Source organism: Helicoverpa zea, chromosome 13 (genome assembly GCF_022581195.2).
Source record: "Helicoverpa zea isolate HzStark_Cry1AcR chromosome 13, ilHelZeax1.1, whole genome shotgun sequence".
Lineage (NCBI taxonomy): Eukaryota > Metazoa > Arthropoda > Insecta > Lepidoptera > Noctuidae > Helicoverpa > Helicoverpa zea.
The window spans coordinates 11,100,126-11,119,166 of NC_061464.1; the positions used below are offsets into that span (position 1 = coordinate 11,100,126).

At 36.7% G+C, this 19,041-nt stretch overlaps 2 protein-coding genes across 2 annotated transcripts; both read right to left on the reverse strand.

Annotated features, from left to right (window-relative positions):
- Nucleotides 1–483: 483 nt before the first annotated feature.
- On the reverse strand, nucleotides 484–2,150 carry LOC124635783. Its single transcript, XM_047171738.1, has 3 exons — nucleotides 2,133–2,150; nucleotides 1,547–1,846; nucleotides 484–1,100 (listed from the first exon to the last, which is right to left on the reverse strand). The coding sequence occupies exons 2-3, from the start codon at nucleotides 1,821–1,823 to the stop codon at nucleotides 676–678; spliced, it is 702 nt and encodes a 233-aa protein (XP_047027694.1). The 5' UTR covers nucleotides 1,824–1,846; nucleotides 2,133–2,150; the 3' UTR covers nucleotides 484–675.
- A 12,139-nt stretch (nucleotides 2,151–14,289) lies between these two features.
- Nucleotides 14,290–18,054, reverse strand: LOC124635976 (prostatic acid phosphatase-like). Its single transcript, XM_047171936.1, has 7 exons — nucleotides 17,997–18,054; nucleotides 17,541–17,651; nucleotides 16,929–17,162; nucleotides 16,198–16,380; nucleotides 15,864–15,984; nucleotides 15,040–15,251; nucleotides 14,290–14,478 (listed from the first exon to the last, which is right to left on the reverse strand). Exons 1-7 carry the CDS (start codon nucleotides 18,006–18,008, stop codon nucleotides 14,290–14,292), a joined length of 1,062 nt encoding a protein of 353 aa, XP_047027892.1. The 5' UTR covers nucleotides 18,009–18,054.
- Nucleotides 18,055–19,041: the final 987 nt, after the last annotated feature.

Consider the following 19,041-nt stretch of genomic DNA (forward strand, 5'->3'; position numbering starts at 1 on the left):
ACAGCCTGTCCAGGATGATCTGGCAGAGCACCTTGGAAGGAGTCGAGAGCAAAGTGATGCCTCTCCAATTGCCACATTCACTGAGGTCTCCTTTCTTGGGTACGGTGATGAGAAGGCCTTTGTTCCAGTCATCAGGTAACTCTTCTGCTGACCAGATGTTCTGCAAAAGGGGAGTCAGTGCGTTTGCTGCACAGAAATAGTAGTTCTGTAAACATTTGTATATTCTTAAAGTTTTTTACATCACATATGGTATTAACAGTTCCATATATTTCCACACGTGCACAGGACTACATGAATCGTGGAGCTTGCAATTACCCCGACACAGCTTTTGTTATCCCTCACCGGTGATTGAGCTTATTCAACTTTTTGTTCCTCTCTGCAGCATCAGGATAACTAGTACTTCAGGTTACAATTGGAGAAAACTAGCACAAGGGGATAATGTAAGGGGTCACGCAAGTGCAATCATTAAAAGAAGATTATGTGTTTATTTTCACAAATTAAGTTTTATTTTAGTTTTGAATATTTATCAAACAAGGCCGAAAATCAAAGAACGTCAAAAATGCCTAAAAATCGAAGTGATAAGTCCGGACAAAAGACACGATTAAGCTACAATTAATTTGTACTCATCAGATATATGAATGACATAAAATATGTTCGTGTCTAAACTTCGAGATTCTAAATAGGCTCTGACATTTCATTTTCAGAGGAGTTTGTACTGTTAGATCCCGGCTTTTTATTTTCAGAATTTGCTTCTTTCTCTTTAGGAGACTCTGTTTCAGACTCTGGTCCTTTAGTAGAAAATTCTGGAAGGTCAGACTCTTCACTGTTCTGACCAGACCCCTCATCACAAGTACAGGCTTTAACACAACCCAATGGTAATTTGCGTCCAAATATCGTGCAAATCTTTTCCAGTACAAACTTGTCTTCTACACCAAAAACTGTGGATTTTGATCCAAGGCCTATTATAGGGGAGTAATTGATGTTCAGCTTCGAATACTTTGCTGCTGCCAATCTGGCTAGATGACCCCCTCCTGCAACGCATTTCTTCAATATGCGGGTGTTGATGCCGGTTTCAGAAACGCACGAAACGTTTTTATTACCTGAAGTGAAAAGAAGAAGAATGTTAATGTCTTTTGTTTGGTTTAAGTAAGACTCGTAGTACCGTAGTGAAAATAGTAACAACTCAAAATTGACGAATAGGCAATTGTCTTGAGCAAGCATCACATGTGATTATGTCCTCCCAGCCGATTATCGACTACGGCAGCTGTTCTCATGTAAGGAGATTAGCCAACTGCGCAGGACATATTATAGTGTACAAGCATTTGCGCAGACACAGGTGCACTCACTATTCCTTCATTCTCACAGCCCGATGGGACGGGAAACCGACACGACCGGAGAGAGATCAGGCGCAGGACCGTCATTTACGTGCTCTCCGATGCATGGGTGTATCAATCACCAACTTCCAGGTTCCGGGCTGCCTTGTGAGAGATGAAGAAGACTCTTCATTCTAAGCACAAAGAAACAAATATAAGAACTCGCTACATACCTTCGGCCTCACATTTCAAATACTCCGCTTGAAGATATGTATTCTTCCTCAACTGCTTTAGCGCACACATTTGAGGAATGGAGTACCTTCCACTGCCCAACAACGCGTAATCAACTATCAGATCTCCACCAATATTGTCTATGATCCAAGGAAAGGTCCTGGTGAAGAACTCAACATCTTTAAGCACATCTCCGTAGACGGTGATGGGTCTAGCTGCGTTTGTGATGGTGAAGAAACCGGCAGTGGATGATAGTAGGAGGAGAAGTTGGAGAAACATTGGTATACTTTGATTGGTTGTCACTGAAAATTAAGCATAGGTACTTTTTAATGGGAGATAGGGAGACATCAGTCCTTAAGTGACTTCTACCGACTATAGTTATCGGCACGCATCTTGAGCTCTGACTATAACTGGTATAACTATACCTTAATACGAACGTGGTCTTAAAAAAGTATATCCCTCGGCACGCGGTCGAAACCGCAGGGACAGTAAGTACTCAACCAGTTTGTAATACCTTTCCGAGGCGTCTAAAACTACACAGATTAGAAGCCACTAGAGCACAATATAACAGTTTTTGCAAATATTTACCTGATTCTAACTCTTGAAGTATTATATTTTCTAGTTGTTTACGTATTAATATATAGGTAGTAAGCGAATAAGTTATTTTTTGTTATCTACGTAGATAGACGATTGGAATTTTTATGTGAATTCAAAAATACTTCATATTATGTTTTTCGTAAATGATTTTTATATACACGTGTAGATTAGGTACAATCACTGAAAGAAGGTTGGAAGTATATGTTCAAACCGTTGTTATTTCTAGTCTAATTTGAGTTAAGTTACTTCTGAAAAATAAATAGTAAGGTGTATTTTCATATAGGTAATTAATATAAAAAAATATATTATGAGTGTGCAAACATGTAATTATGTTTTAGTATACTTACATATCGCAGCTACTAAACTAGATGAGGGATCTCTTTGAGTGAACATCTATTCTAACCAGTTGGCTACGACACAAACAATCTTGCTAATAGAAACCATATTTTTAGAAGAAAAAAATCTAACAATGAATGAGAAACTTCTGAAATCGGTGGAACAACTTGCAAAATTAATGTAGCCAACTCAACGATTAACCATGTTGACTGTGATAGTGATGTTCTGATGCAGTTCACAGGTTTATCGATGAACTGAAAATCCATTAGTTAATTGTAATGAAGAATTTACAACCTAGGCCAAGCTAAGCTTCATTTTAATTACTTACATCATAAGTGCAAAATGCAAGAGATTTGCTATACCTAGTGGATTTCTATAGTGTTACACAAACGATCTAAACTAAAGTACTATGTAGTTTACTACCTATGACAGTGGAAATCGGAGTATTTATTTTTTTAACAACTCCCTAATTCCAAGTTTTCTTTTCTTATCAAGCAATATTGCTAAGTGACTATCGGATTTTAATTTAACCGTTTTTTATATCTCTTATTACTTACCCACATAGCCGAAAAGCGTCGACAGCAAAAACGCTAGTACCTAAAGTGTGCCCATCACTATTTTTGCGTGAAAGAGCGTTTGGCATTTGACCCAATCCCGAAGAGGACAATAATTTACATGCACCCCGCGGGTCGCATGCACCCCACCCCAAGTTTCACCCCCTTTTATCCCCATTTGCACAAGCACGGAATTTTGTAACAGTTTTTCGCAAGTTATGTTGCAGGACAGCTGTTTTTAATATTCTTTCGGATGTCCAGAATGTTAGAAAGAGTAGAAGTTATACATGACATAGAACTCGTTTTCAATATGATATGGTCTACGTACTCAAACATTTATTAACATTAACAAATAGACGTATGAATAATACAATGTTCAAATACAATAATAATAATGTAATGTCGGGACACCTTTTCACACACGGTCGGTTAGCCCCACGCTAAGTTATTAATTAACTTGTGTAATGGGTGCTAACACAACTGATAAACTACATATAGCTACATATATACATATTTATAAATACATATTGTAACACCCAGACCACGACCAACAAGCATGCTCATCACACAAATGTCGATCGAACCGGGAATCGAACCCGGGACCTCAGATTCGGCAGTCCGGCTTGGTGACCTTTGCTCCACAGAGGTCGTCGTCGAATAATTTGATACTTATAACGACATCTGTGAAGAAAAACTCAAATTAATATTGTAAAATAACACGAACATTCGCTACTAAAATGTACGTCAGTACAACTCGTCTCCACAAATTATGTTCTTGTACGCAAAATATTTTTGAGTATACTAGCGCCACCTAGTTTGTTAAAGCCACACTACAACGTTACACAGTTTCGCCAATAGATGGCGTTGTTTTCAAACATGAACTAAAATGCAATAGAGATTATTTTCAGCAGTTTATTTGCTACACATTTTGAAAAGTCGTGAATTACTGTAATCTAAAATTATCGCGCTGATATTGTAAAGTTGGTAATAGCAGGTCAGTCACGCACGGAAAGTTTGCTCGTAATTTTCATGGTGCCTCGTTTTGTATGGCTTGGTACTCGACTTGCTCAGTTATAAAATTATTTATTTTGGCGTGCCTAATTCTGACCTCAAAAGTAAAACCATACTCATCGTTGAGAGTAAATGAGTAATTCCTCCGCATTACATGCCCATATGTTGCATAAAATATTCCTGTTTTCATAAACTTACATGTTAGGCATAGAGCTATAAATAAAAGTTTCATTTGTTTTAATAAGTAAAAAAACTTTTAAGTTTTGCCTACCTAAAAAAAATAAAATCAGTTGTTGAACAATAACCACAATCCCGGCATTCTACACTTCCTCACTATACTAACTAGAAAACACATGCAAGTACAGCAGCAAGGACATAAATGGCCTACGACGGAATCCTTCCCAGACTAAACGCAGCACAGTCCTTGAACTCGCTCTATAATTCCCGCCAATTCTATCTATCTTTCATTTAATTCCACTCAACGTTACAAATAGCTTCTTAGGGAGTTCCCAACGATTACATTTGAAACTTAAGGCTATTTCAAACAATTTATGATGGGTCTGACTTTTGAAACTCGATTTCGGGAAGTTTACAAAATAATCGCTCAGATTTGTCGGCAGTTTTAATGTGGGGGTCAACTGGATTTGGGTGTGTTCGCGTTGCTAGCGTTGTTTTGAAAGTATTTTTTTTAAGTTGGGATTCTTGTCAAAATGTTCTGATAAATATAGGTAATAATTAAATTAAAATAAGGCAAAAATTTGATGGGTAGTGTAGAATTTATCCAATTCAGTTGGGTCTTCTATGATAGTTGAGGTAGTTATTCAGACCATTAATTTTGTCACCATCATCAAGACCTTTTCGAGACTCTTTTTACAAAAGAAGACATAACATTAATTATCATATTGATATGACCTACCGAGAAAAACGAAAGGCTAGTACTACCTGTGAGACGCGGGCAAAACCAAATACGGAGGCTAGTGATAAAATCCTTAAAACTGATTTGTCTAAAACCCTAACTTTACTTCCCACAATTCATACTTTTCGTTATAATACTGACGTTCTTCTAAATGGACGGCCGAGTTAACCTTAATTGTTTTTATAGTCATTAAAACATTAAGTATTAAAATTTTCTTGGAGAAACTTCGAAAAATGGCTGTCTGTTGCCATCTGCATTAAAGTTGAAAGCTGTTAACCAAAACCAAAGCCACCACATTTGTGCGACCTGTCCTAAAGGACAAATAACTGTATAAGTAGCTGTTTTCCCGCGGTATCACCCGCGTCCCGTGGAAACTACTGCCCGTACCGCGATAAAATATAGATTATGGCACTCAGGAACATTGTAGCTATCTATCAGTGAGAGAAATAAAAAAGAATTTGAAAATACGACCCGCGGTTCCAAAGATTACCCCCGACAAACTAACTTACTTTACCTCTTTTTAATATATAGAATATGTAGATGGATACCTGGAGTTCATAATAGCAGCAAAGGTAACGCTTGACCTTCTGAAATACAAAGATTCTACTCCAAACTCCCTATTTATATATTCCTATTTTCCTTGAAGTTTTGTTATATTTCCAATACAGCATATTCAGACATTTCGATAGGCAGCGTGTCGCTATCTCCACTCTTATACGAAGATATATTTTCCTTCAATATACCGGCATTACGTTGGCTCAATTCCCTGAAGTTGAATAGAGATGGGACACGCAAAAAATTTAATATAGATATTTTTGAAAATATTTTTTAAACAATTAAATTGTTGTTGAGTTTATTCCATGTGTTTTTCCACTGTAAAACATTGTTTTCCTTGTAATCAATAATGAGAAACGAGTTCGTTTTTTTTTCATTAATACCCTCATAAAATCGAATTAGCTAGCGTACAGGAAATCAAAATATTTTGAATTTTATTACCAGATAATCGCTTCAAATCTAAAGTAATTAATGATAGTTGAGTTGGCTCTATTAGAACTTGTCTTTTCCTCAACAATTATACAAAACGATCACACAACCATATTGTGTTATTCACTCAAACTGTCAAAATAAAAAAATAGGTAATAGGTAATCCAGAAGAAAATATCGATACTTAGTTACATCCCTACACGCCTTTGTAAGGTAATCTCCCTATTTACGGGCGTGCAGCGGTGCAGACTCTATTAAATCGACGCGAGGGCGGTGTGTCACCTGAATTAATATCGATTATAGCACAACACTATCGTTTTATCGAGCTAGAGGACTCATTAGTTTGTTTATTAAAGTTCAGAATTTGCTTTAAAGCTTGGTCTTGAATTATGGGGGAGTTTATTTATGGTGTAAGTAGTTAATCTATGATTAAAAGGGATATGCTTTTTGTAGTATACATACAATACCAATTAAATATGTATCAGGTATATAAATGTTAATATGTATCATCGTCACTGCAACTAAACACCCTAATCACAAGATCGATTGTGAATGTGTATATTTGTTTCTTCTTCACACACAAAAGGCTCAACCGATTTCGATGAAACTTAGCAATAATTACGCAAGGTGTTGATTTGCATTTGGAATTACAGTAGTCGGGAAATAGCTAATATGCACTGCTTTTTTTGTCATTGTAATGTCGTAGTATTTCAGAAGTAATCCAATTTTATGAATGAAATTTATGAATAATCGTTGCGTATGCTTTGTGTTTGCGTTTGTGTGAGGGAGCAGCACGGTTTTAAGGCCAGTAACACACGCGCTAAGTTGCTAGATGACATTGACGGAATTCCGAAAAAAAAATAAAACTAAAATACATACCAATTTTTTTGTTGATTTGGGTCGAGAATCATTAGAGAATAATTACGTCCTTGAATATGGCTCGAATGTATAAAGTTGCTTCTTCAGGGGCGTCTTTTGGAACCATAATCAGGTGGTATTTCAAGTTGTACATAGAATTACTAACAAATATATTATATTCATAAATCATTTTTCTTTTTTTTTTCAAACGTCAGCTTATAACTCTCGTATCCTTTTAAAATTTGTTTAAAAAAAATCTCCGTCTACCGAAAACAAAATAAACAAACTATCCAACAATAACGATTCCCTTTCAGCCTGTCTGACTGTGAAATGACTCGATTCTAGAACATTCGATAGTTACGAGTACGTTCCAACTTTGATTAGTTTACTCCTTTCCAAAGCGCTTTATATCGATTTGTTTTTGAAAAAGGCTCGGTGAGTATAAGTTTGCGTGTTCAATACCAGGTTAGAAGACACGTGATTATAAGACATACAAAGTGTATCGTACCTAATCACATTAAATACGATAATATACTAGTTAATATATGTTGATAGAAGAAAAAAATAGGTAATTTTTTTTTTTTTTCAAACGAACTAAATAGAATAAGAATGTGCGAGAATTAAAACACAATATTATAGATAGATAGATAGATAGATATATTCTTTATTATGCACACCAATTAAAAATCAACAAGAACAAACAAAAATTTTGAAGTTGGTGACACAATGGGCGGTCTTATCGCTAAAAGCGATTTCTTACAGACAACCTTTGGATGGATTGTGACAAAAAGGAAATAACCATATCGCAGGTAGTTTTGGTGCACTATGTATATAAAATAATAATACCTAAAACAATAACAAATAAAATATAATATATACAACATGTAACGTAATTAACGCACACACTCAAACACCCCAATTAGAATATTATGTTATAATCATAATTCATACACTGAATTTTTAATTTAACATGTATATGCATTGTTATTTACTAAATAAGTTATACCAATTCTTGGAGAACTTTTTGGTCATACTACTACGCACGCAAATATCGCGCCGCGCGCCGTTCTACTCGACACAACATAACGAAACTACGGAAAAAGCCGACAATACACGAAGTCTTATTACTTTGAGTGACGGTCTATTTGAATTTGTTTTGACTGTACAGAGTTAATATGACAATAATTTCCGTAGTTTTAATTATTTTTGGGATAAAAAATTACCTATATTAAAAATGATATAAATCGATTCAGTAAACGATTCTGAACAAACTAATTTCAGGATGTGCGTTAATTAAGTTACATGTTGTATATATATGTATATATAATAGATAGATATAACAGAAATATGTATATATATATGATATATATTTAAAGTTGCCAATTAAACTTGACAATAGTCTGCAACAGTATGGTATTATACCCAATTACAAATTGGAAAGGTAGTGTTTTTTTACCAGGTAGTATTATAGGAGTCAGTCATTATAAACACCGGAAATTCTCCCTTGAAAACTTACAGCTGTCAACTGGTCAAACATTCAATACTCCTAACTTTATCCTGCTTTATGTATTTTTAAACTGAGTTTTTAATAATATGTGCCTACTCAAATGTAAAGTTGACGCTTCCAGTGACTTGGATAACGACTTTAAACATAGAGTAATGTGTAACGAGTAGTTTCAGTAAATAAACCTTGATTGAAACTGAAAACCTACACTGGTAGAACACGAAACATCGTCAATATAACGCATTTACCTGGAACCACTTTCAGCAATCCTATTGACGTAATCCTATAGTGCTTTCACTCAACGTAGCTCACCTGTAGTTATTTTGAACTAGGGTGTATCGTGAGAACTGGTGATGGCTAAGTAGTTATAGCACCGGACTCCGAAATATGAGTGTGAGGGTTCGATTCCAGATCTGACCAGTAGTTATTTGGAACTAGGGTAAATCATGGTATGTGGTTGGTGATGGTTTAGTGGTTAGCACCTGCTTTTCAAGTACGAGTGTGCGGGTTCGATTCCAGGAAATTGCAGGTAGATGAAATCGTTAATCGATAATCGGCGGAGGTACTTTGTGGTATATTTTTAGCTACTAAAAGCCATCCACGTTGTTTTTGCGACATTTCGTATTGTAATATTAATATTTCGAATTGTTTTTATTCATAGTGAGTTTAGTATCCAACTTAACCAGAGAGCAAAAGAAAAGAATCCACAGTACAAAACAAGAAAAAAATACAATCAACATATGCAAGCGAGAACAATCCAGCAGCTTCTCAATAACCGAGATATTAGCAAGAATTTGTAAGAAAATACTTTTTTAATATCCAAAGAACAAAAGTTTTAGATAGCTAGTCGTTGGAACTCATTACATAGGAAGGCTGGGAACAACAATAGGCATTGTTTTTGTTACGTATTGAAAATTAAAAAGTACGGAACTGTTACATATTTTGAAGGTTTATATGGCTTTATTTTTAGGAGAAGAAACGAAGTATTTCGTTGCATTTCTAAGTATTTTTGCTGTATTTTCTTGTAAAAGTCCCCGCAATTAACAGAGATATTTTTAAAATTGGAGATACCTGATCGCAATAATTTATAGGTCACTTCACTCAACTGATTAAGATTAAGACCTCAAACAAACTGTTGGCCGACTAAAAGTATGCCGTCTGAGGTGGTTCTAAAAGTATTATGGCGGAGTTAAATGATACACGAGACAATAAAGCAGGCTACTATTTCGGTTTGAAATTATCAGTAAAAATATTGTTCACTTATCAAGAAAAATAATAAAGTATTGCAGGTAAGTAAGAAAACCTCATATTTGAGTAACAAACAGCTCATGTATTCAGTATCGGTATGCAGTTCGGTTCCCGGGGGAATCTTTAAACAAGTTATATTTTGGTTCGTATTTGTTGAACCTGCTCCCCGGGAACGGAGTTTCATTTACTTAAGTGGAGAACATGTTCATGAGTGGAGCGGTTGTAAAATCGCTATGTGAAAAAATCATGAAAATCGTCATGGTAGGATATCCACTGCTAGAAATAAGCTGCAGCATCTACGTTAGGTTGTCTGTCAACCTCTTAGGTATAGGCTGTTCTACGCAGCTTTTACCAATCCATGTTCTTACTTCGAGAACTTTGTAACCTCGCTGGCCACCGTTTTATTCACAAAAACAATTGCTGCACAATATTGCAGATGAAGTTGTTTCCATTGGTATTATATCCATTCCTGGCTCAAAATATTTTTTATTAATTATTTTAATTTTCATTATAATATTCTTTCTCAAATAAAGAATTCAATATAATAAGTACGAGTAGAGGAAGATGAATACTCATAGTAGATTCCCAGAGGCACCATTAAGTTCGGTTCGTACTACAATAGCTTGGATTCGAAACCACACAGTCCTATTCGAGTGTAGTGTCTAAAACACAGGCCAATTTTCTTATATAAAATCTTAGCTCTGTAAGATTTGTGAAATCGCTTCCTCCTGGGAATATACCCAAGTCCTTACCACTTTGTTTTCCAATTTGTTGTAAAGACCGTAAGCGAGTTATAGAAAGTTTTGAGCAAACATTTAACTAGAGGTTTAAAACTACACAGGTAGCAGAATTCTCTAGATGAATGTTTCAGGTTCTAGCAAAATTCAGTTTCATGATTGATTAAATACTAGCTTCTGCATGCGGTTTCACCCGCGTTCCGGTATGATTGCTTCCCGTAGCCGGATGGTGACAAAAACCATACCCTATGTCCTTCTCCCGGGTCTAAGCTATCTCCCTAAATGGTTCAGCCATTCTTGAGTGATAAATGTGTAACTAACACGACTTTCTTTTATATTTATAGATTTTAAACAGCAGCGGCTTTGTTCCTTCTGGAGCTCATTGTGTGGCCCAAGCACCGAACAAACCCTAGGAATATTTAACAACGACTGCTATTGCAAGGGGAGGAAAAAACCACCAAGTAAACTACAACGGCGGATCCAGGGGGTAGGTCACAAGGTCATGACCCCCCCCTGGGCCAGGTTCAGGACCTAAGAGGACTAATAATTCAAATGGTTAAACACGATGTTTTTGTTATAAGTATAAGATAATTTTTATACCGAGTGAATAGGTAGAGTATTTTTGCTGAAGAATTCGTGCTCGCAACGCTCGCTCTCTATTCTCTATTTACTCTTTATCCGTACCCAAAAGGAGGAAACGGGACCCTGTTACTAAGAATCCGCTGTCCGGGTTGTCTACATTACATGCTGTATCTCATGCAGGGCCGTCTTAACCTATGGTGCAGGGTGTGCGAATAACCCGGGCGCCTCGGTCTCAGGGGCGCCGCGGGACGCCCCACCACCAGGAAATTTCGAAGAAATTACACCCGTTCGATAAGGAAGTTCCACATTGTATCAATGATACTGACAAAAAAGCCGCCTTCGCTTTGTTGGATTGATCATTTTGATTATTTTTAACTGTTAACATCCTCCAACTAAGTGAAAAAAATTCTAGCTCGCTACGCTCGCGAGTAAATGACTATGTCTGTGCTGTATTTCTGATTGTTTATTATTTTTATTGACGCACCGAATCAACGAACACAAATGGCACTCGCTCTAATCACGGTTCCTTTTTATTTGTACGTAATTCCCAGTCTGATTTGTGAGTCTTCAAACAAATAATCTAAAAAAGTTCGCGCTCGCTGCGCTCGCGGCTACTTGTTGCTTTACAATGTACTTAATCAGGTGCTTTTGTGTCGTAGGCTCAAAAAATTTCGCGCTCGCTTAGCTCGCGCAATATGAAGTTATCAAGGCAGGATACATATAATTACCTTGCCTTGAATACTTCATAAGTCAAATATAGCAAAAAAAATATATTAATGGAGTCCTCAAAAACAAAACAGTTTACGCTTCCGACTGCTTGTTACTTTACAGCGATTTTTAAAACATAAACTTTTTGTGTCCCAAAATTAAAAAATTTGCGCGCTCGCTTCGCTCGCGCTAATTTTTACGATTACGTTGTCCTGTCTCGAATTTCATAACTTAAATCTGGCCAACAGTTTGAGCCTACAATGATTTGGAAACATTTTAACCTACCAAAAACGTGACTTTCGTTCGAACGTTCTTATTTATATTCCTTGTAAAGTACTTCGATCAATATGTACTACTCATAATCTTTCAATAGATACATAGATGGCGCTTGGGTGATGATTGCACCCAGGCGCTACATGAGCTAGAGACGGCCCTAATCTCATGAACCCTTACCAATAGTAAGACAATTGAAGTTTTCACAGAAAATGTTTTACTGTTGCTGCAATAAAAAACGTACGCGCCCTTTTCTGCGTACACAATACTTTTCAAACGTTAAGTCTTCAACCTGAAAAAAATCTCGCGCTTGCTATGATCGCGCTTTCTTGTATTTGTGCTGTTTATTTGTTATACAGCAAGAAAGCATTTTCATCTACTTTTAGTCCTCGAACTGAATAAAAATTTTCGCGCACGCTTTTTTCAATTTCGCATCTGTGATTATGTCCAAGAAATCGCGTTCGCTCAGCTCGGACCATTTTCTAGATAAAAAAACTTTTTTAACCTTAGTCCTCGACCTGAACACAAAATTTTCGCGCTCGCTTCGCTCGCGCTTTTTTGTTTGGCACCTGTGTGTAGTATATAAATATGTACGAGAAATTGCGCTCACTCTGCTCGGGCCATTTTCTACATGAAAACACTTTTCTTAACATTCGTAAAAATTTCGAGCTCGCTCCGTACGTACTTATTGTATTTATACTACTACTTTTAATATTAAAAGAAGTATACGCTACAATATAATATTTTTTGTGACTTGACCATGACTGGGTGACCCCCCCCTGGCGCCGAAGCTGGATCCGCCCTTGGTAAACTATCTAAGTATCGTCCAGTTACTGCACAGGTTGGAGAGGTCAGACAGGCAGTCGATCTATGTGAAACACTGATCTGGCTACACCCAAACAAATCGATAAGGTAGAAAGACAATCATATTATCTTTTAGAACTTCAAACTTTCATTACACTTGAGAATGTCCCATTTAAACCTATTTTTTTTTCTGTACTACTTATGTTTAAAAAACTGTGATAGTAGGTTCACTTGTTTATCCAATGTAAGTAGTTATGAAAAAACCCCTTCAATATGACACGATGTGAGCTGAGCAGTGACTCGTCGACGCGTAAACTAGCTACCGATAGCTTCCGACCGGAGTTACGAATGAGCAGAGGTGGCTTAATACAGACTTATGTACCTGTAGAATTGGCAAGACAACTGGTTGCCTGGGTAACTGGGTTGAGGAGGTCCGATAGGCAGTCGCTCCTTGTAAAACACTGGTACTCAGCTGCATCCGGTTAGACTAGAAGCCGATCCCAACATAGTTGGGAAATGGACTATGAATATGGTGCAAAAGAGTAGTATTTTTAAAACCGACGAAATATTTTAAATGTAAAAGTAACTGAATTCGCTTACTACATAAAAGGAATTACTTACTGGTTATTATAATTGCCGAGTTCAAAATTCGGAGCTGGCTACGCAAAGCAGCCGGCAGATGCAGATCTACTGTGCCCTCTGTAACCATCAGACTTTATAATGCCACCTCCATTGTCTTAGTAGTTCCATTGTGAAATTCATACGTGCACCCACTGAATTATTCGACTGTGAATATTCCGATAGTGAGTCGAATAGACGCAACATCGATGTATCGAATACGAAACCAACCAATCGATGTTTAAGTATTCGATTCACAACGATTTTTAATTAACTATGTATCGAGAATTTTTGTGGTGTAAAAACTGCATCTGTGCGACCTATTTTGAGTATTTCAGTTTGGTAAATAGTGCTTTTTTATAGTTTATTTTGAAGACCACACACAGACTTTCTGTTTAGAACTTCAGGATAGATGCATAGGATTTGCTTACCTTTAGTTACTCAAAAGGGTTAGCGAGAAAATCTATACATTTCTGGGGACTTGATTTTTTTTTTCAATCAAAGTCATAGAGTTTATGAAGGTGCTTACGCCAATAGCTAAGTGCACGGTTCTAAAGAGTGGGTCTTATGGAGAAGAAATAGACAACTTATTACAATATTACATTATCATCCTCCGAGCCTTTTTCCCAACCATGTTGGGGTCGGCTTCCAGTCTAACCGGATTCAGCTGAGTACCAGTGCTTTACAAGAAGCGACTGCCTATCTGACCTCCCTTACTTACTGGCTTCTGACTACCCGTAACGACCAAGGATGTTCAATGACAGCCAGGACCTACAGTTCAACGTGCCATCCGAAACACAGTCATTGGTGTCTAAGGTATACTTAGAAAGTACATACAAACTTAGAAAAGTTGCATTGGTACCTGCCTGACCTGGGATCGGACCCTCATACTTGAGAGGTTGGTCCTTTAACCACTAGGCCACCACGACTTTATTATTTATTACAATACTACATACATAGTACAATACATGACTAGCGTGTTTTTTTTAAACAATTTTTTTACTTGTTACCTTTATTAAGTAAATAAAGATTGTAACGTATCAATAGATACTGTTTCCTCAGTCTTGCACTTTTCTCTTAACTGGTCTTCAGTGATCACGTATTGAGATGTCAAGCGTCTAAACCTCTCATACTCGCAGATAGTACCACAATCTTCTATTTCTAAATATGCTTCACCTTCAGTTGGACTGTTGGCGTAGACTGGCTGAAAAAAAACTTGTACTTAGAGCTAGTCAAAAATCATCAAATGACCCCTCCTGCTGTGGGTAAGAGGGAGTGTCAGAGTTTTACTAACTAAAAACCGTCGTGTGCCGTCGTAGGCCTTTAATGTACCAGGGCCGCGGTAACTCTTTCAAACAATCCCGCAGCCCTTTGAGGTACTTCATATTGCATTTCTGACTGTAAGCTCGCTAATAATAAACCGTTTGCTTTGAAGGTGATTGTGAACCTCACCAAACTTTATAGTCTATCAATTTATTTCTTCATTTCATTCTATAGAAAACAAATGACAATTTAAAATACCGAGCCATAAGTTGTGTCATTTGAATGAGAAAATGAGCACAATAAAAATACCGTTGTGTGTAGCTTGTTCCTTCTTCTGTTGAATAGATTTTAATAACATATAGGCTACCTTTAGTAATTCCTGCAACAGTTCGTTTTGTCCTTAGATTTTTTTTGTTGTTTCTTGCGTCATTTGTGTGTAGAATAAATGGTTTTTCTTCTTCTTTCTTTCTATCTTTCAATTAAATATACTAATGCCACTTACCACCACAACATACTCTCCACTGTCCCTACATCTCCTTAGCTCCAAGGAGTAGACTGCACAGTATTCTGGCACACCCTGCTTCGGAACTGCCCTGGTGGCAGCCAGGAACGAGTATACGTTGAAGTCATGGCCAGAAAGTACTCTGACTCTTGGTGTGTTGGCGCCGGAGACTATCTGGTCTGCTGTGTCGAAGAATTCGTTTAGAAGTACTCCTGTGAAAAATAAGACTTGGAAAGGAACTGCTGTTTGACTAGCGGTCGCAATGGCACAATTTAAAACTACTAGTCATCCCTACTATAAATGCGAAAGTAACTCTATCTGTCTGTCTGTTACGCTTTCATGTCTAAACCACTGATCTGATTTTAATAAAATTGGTACAGAGATAGAGTTGACCTTGAAAAAGAACATAGGATAGTTTTTATCTTGGACTCTTGAAGAATTATCTTGGAAACGCGATATAACCGAACTCTACGGGGGCGAAGCCGCGGGCGGAAACTAGTTGTTCTATAAGGTTCAGAAAAGGTTTGTCTAAAATTGCCCTTTTTTGCAGCTAGAAAATGTGATCTCACGACCTGTGGGTGCAACGAAAGGGATTGTCAAAATTTTACCTACTAAAACGCACCTATGAGTGCCGTGGTGCTCACACTTTTGAATAATCCCACAGCCCATATAATGTAGCTGTTTTGAGAATTAGTTTATTCATCACACATCAGAGGAGAGAGTAGATTATGATAGATACATATTATTAATCTTCTTAGTATATTCAATTCTCCTCTTTATGAATGGGAATTATAACCGGCTTAATGGTTTTAATACTTACTAACCAGTTTGCAATGGTATGTATTCGGGATTCCCGAACATATAGTTCACTGCCTGCCTAGCGCCCTGTCGAACAGAGGGACCCAGTTTTTGTTGCAAAGCAGTGAAGGGCATTCCTACACTTTCCTAAAACAAAATGTTTAATCATTATTATCATCTTGAAATAGCACAAACTTTTTTCAGTTTAATATCTTTGAATAAATGGTAAAGAAAAGTATCATGGACTACAATTAGTTTTTCATTCAGATGTATGGAAAACGAGCAAAAGTACATACAAAATTGCAGACGAAAAAGGCACATGGATTCACGTTATAATTATATATTTCTTCGACTATTTACCTGACTAGCAAAACAGTCAGCCATTGCATACATCAGTAGAGGGCATTTAGGCAAATTTAAACCTATCTCTTCAAATAATACAGCTAAAACGTCTTCATAATCCTGCTTCTCTTCATTTTTATTCTTTGCTTGAAATCCAAGAAAATAGGACGTTAGTTTTGGACAATTCATGAATGACAAATTCTGTAAAAAGACAATAATAATAAATTAAGGTAAAGGTACAATTTTATCTACTATTTCGTATGCGTAAACTAAGTAAGTGTCCTTGCGCTAAATTTAAGTAAGATACATATTTAACTAGATCTGGGTCAGTACATATATAACAAAAAAACTTTCTATTAGGAAAAACAATGTTCCTTTTAGCTACTGATAACAGTGCTACTACGAAATGTACCTACTATATTCAACGAGCGGTTTCACCTGCTTCCCGTAAGAGGTATTTCTCCCACATGGGTTAATAACATGAAGCCTTCTTCAATAAATTGGCTGTTTAACACTAAATTATGTTTTTTAATTAAAGTTCAGTAGTTCCTGGTTCCTTAGCGCGTTTAAGCAAACAATCAAAATCTTCAGCTTTATAATATTTGTACAGTTAGGTCTCTAGGTCTCCTTAACCATCCAGTAATGGACTTTATCTAAAGCTGCCTTATCTTGCACAGAAAAGGTCAGAATTAAACGAAGGAATATCCTTTACAACAACCATAACAATAGGTACTTATTTTATCACTAACCGGATCAACCTTAGCCGGTATCACATCCAACTCAACTGGTACGAGTTCCATATCTTCAGACCACAGCACTTCAGAAGAGTAAGCACCAGTCAAAGCTATTCTAGCTGTCATTTGCGTTCGGTCAGACTCGGTGGATCTCACGAAGATCTCCGAAGGTATATAGGATGGTGATAGGAGGTCATTGTAACGATGACGGAGGTACTGGCCTAGGGCGTAGCTACGGGCTTTGCCTGACTGGAAATAGGGTAAATGAAGAAGGTTAGTTATGAAGTCTGGACTTGGTAATTCAAAGGTAGCCTAACTGCCTTGGTCAGGCTAATAAATCTAATCAGTATGAAGATGAATGATGGGACCGACTAAAAAATTTGATTGGGGATATTGATTAAAGATACCTTCAAAATAAATAGTGATCCAACTGTGGGCATTCACCAACTATCGGCAGACATTTTAATCAGCAGTGTGTGGGTTTTCAATATTTGACACATATTTCTCCTAAAGTGTAAGCCATATATTGCTTGCAGTCTTTAGAAGTTTTTCCATAAAGCTAACATCCATTTTCAGCAGTACCATATTACCAAAGACTTAAGGTAAAACAATATAAAGGAAAATTACATCAGTCAGTTGACCAAATCCATATGGTTCCGACATCCTAGCCAGCTCCTCTGGATTATCACTTAGGAACAGCTGCACTTTCTCTGAAGATCTGTCTCCATGACGATGAACCTGTCATCAAGGATGGATTGTCATCATATAAAAACGTCTGATGTTCAATTGTTTATATTAGGTAGTTCGCTTGAGATAATACAAATATTTTTGGAACTATGTATCCGTCTAGCGTTTTTCGAAACGAATGTAACTGACCTATATAAACTCCTCAACCCAGTTAAGACTTACAACCCGATACCATTTGGTTATACTGGTCATCAGGCTTTATATGGTTGCTGACTGCAGCCAAAGATGTTTAAATGACAGCAAGAAATTGTTTAACCTTATAGGCCTATATACCTATGGGCTAATTTTTTAGTGTTTTCTAACAAGATCGAGCAAGGAATACTCTTTAAATCTTACCAAAAACACCATCACCAGGTCAGTTTCTGCGACAGTTCTACAACATTTTCCAGCGACTGGCACTGAAAAACCTAATAAAAACCAAAAGGAACTAGTTATTAACATATTCAATATGAAAATGACTTGCGAGTGATAAAATAGTTATTGCGGTGATTTTATGACTATTTTTATTGGTAGTTATAGTGCATAATTTATTTACTTTTATAGTTTGGTACGTGTGTTTGTTCCTCTTCGTCCCATTACTACGTACTTTGCATATCGGATAAAAAGTATCTCATCTACGTCGCCAACATATCATACCGTACCAAATTGCGTCTCAATTGGTTCAGCCGTTTAAGCATTAAACACGTAATAAACTCACTTATTCAAAATAGGCCGCTTTAAATTACAATTCAAAATATGAAAATATGTACCAGGTTTTTGATTACGAGATATATTTTTACATTAGCTTATATCCTTGCATTAGAACGAAGAGGATAACATATACATATTGCTATAGGTATTAAAGTATGCGTTTTGACATTTACCGTATCGAAAGTTTATATCAAGCACTATTTTTGTATAAATTGCATAATAGGATCGATTATTGACCTACATTTTTTGAGTCGATTTATAAAAGACAGACGACAGCAAAAATTGTTATTTCACCGATTTCACGTAATGCTTGGAAAATGTAATATCATGACGTCACTAAACAGCTAACGATTCAAAAGTACAAAACACAAGGCCAAAATTTAATAAGATTGAAGGCGCAGCTAATTCAGTGATCAGTGTTCCATGTTCCCACATTTTTTCCAACGTGACTTGCATATTGCATAAATGCGTTTGATGTTTAATTTCAATTCGTTACGCTGTGTGTAATCGTGGAGATTGGTCGATTATTTAACTCTATTTATTTAAAAAGGTTTGTAATGCTCCCTTGGTCTAGTCAAGTCTGCGCATAGGGTAATTTTTTTTTTAACGACGTCAAAAATCATCAAATGGCCCTTCTCGCTGTGGGTTAGCAGCGGTGAGGGAGTGTCAGACTCTTACTGAATAAAAACCG

Excerpts from the sequence above, each read along its gene's own strand:
- LOC124635976 (XM_047171936.1), bottom strand. Across the intron at positions 16,381-16,928 it reads TACCGGCTAAGGTTGATCCG|AATTTGTCATTCATGAATTG; the intron begins GTTAGTGATAAA and ends GTCTTTTTACAG. Across the intron at positions 15,252-15,863 it reads ATACATACCATTGCAAACTG|GAGTACTTCTAAACGAATTC; the intron begins GTTAGTAAGTAT and ends TATTTTTCACAG.
- LOC124635783 (XM_047171738.1), bottom strand. The coding sequence starts at position 1,823 with ATGTTTCTCCAACTTCTCCTCCTACTATCATCCACTGCCGGTTTCTTC. Across the intron at positions 1,101-1,546 it reads TTTGAAATGTGAGGCCGAAG|GTAATAAAAACGTTTCGTGC; the intron begins GTATGTAGCGAG and ends TTTTCACTTCAG.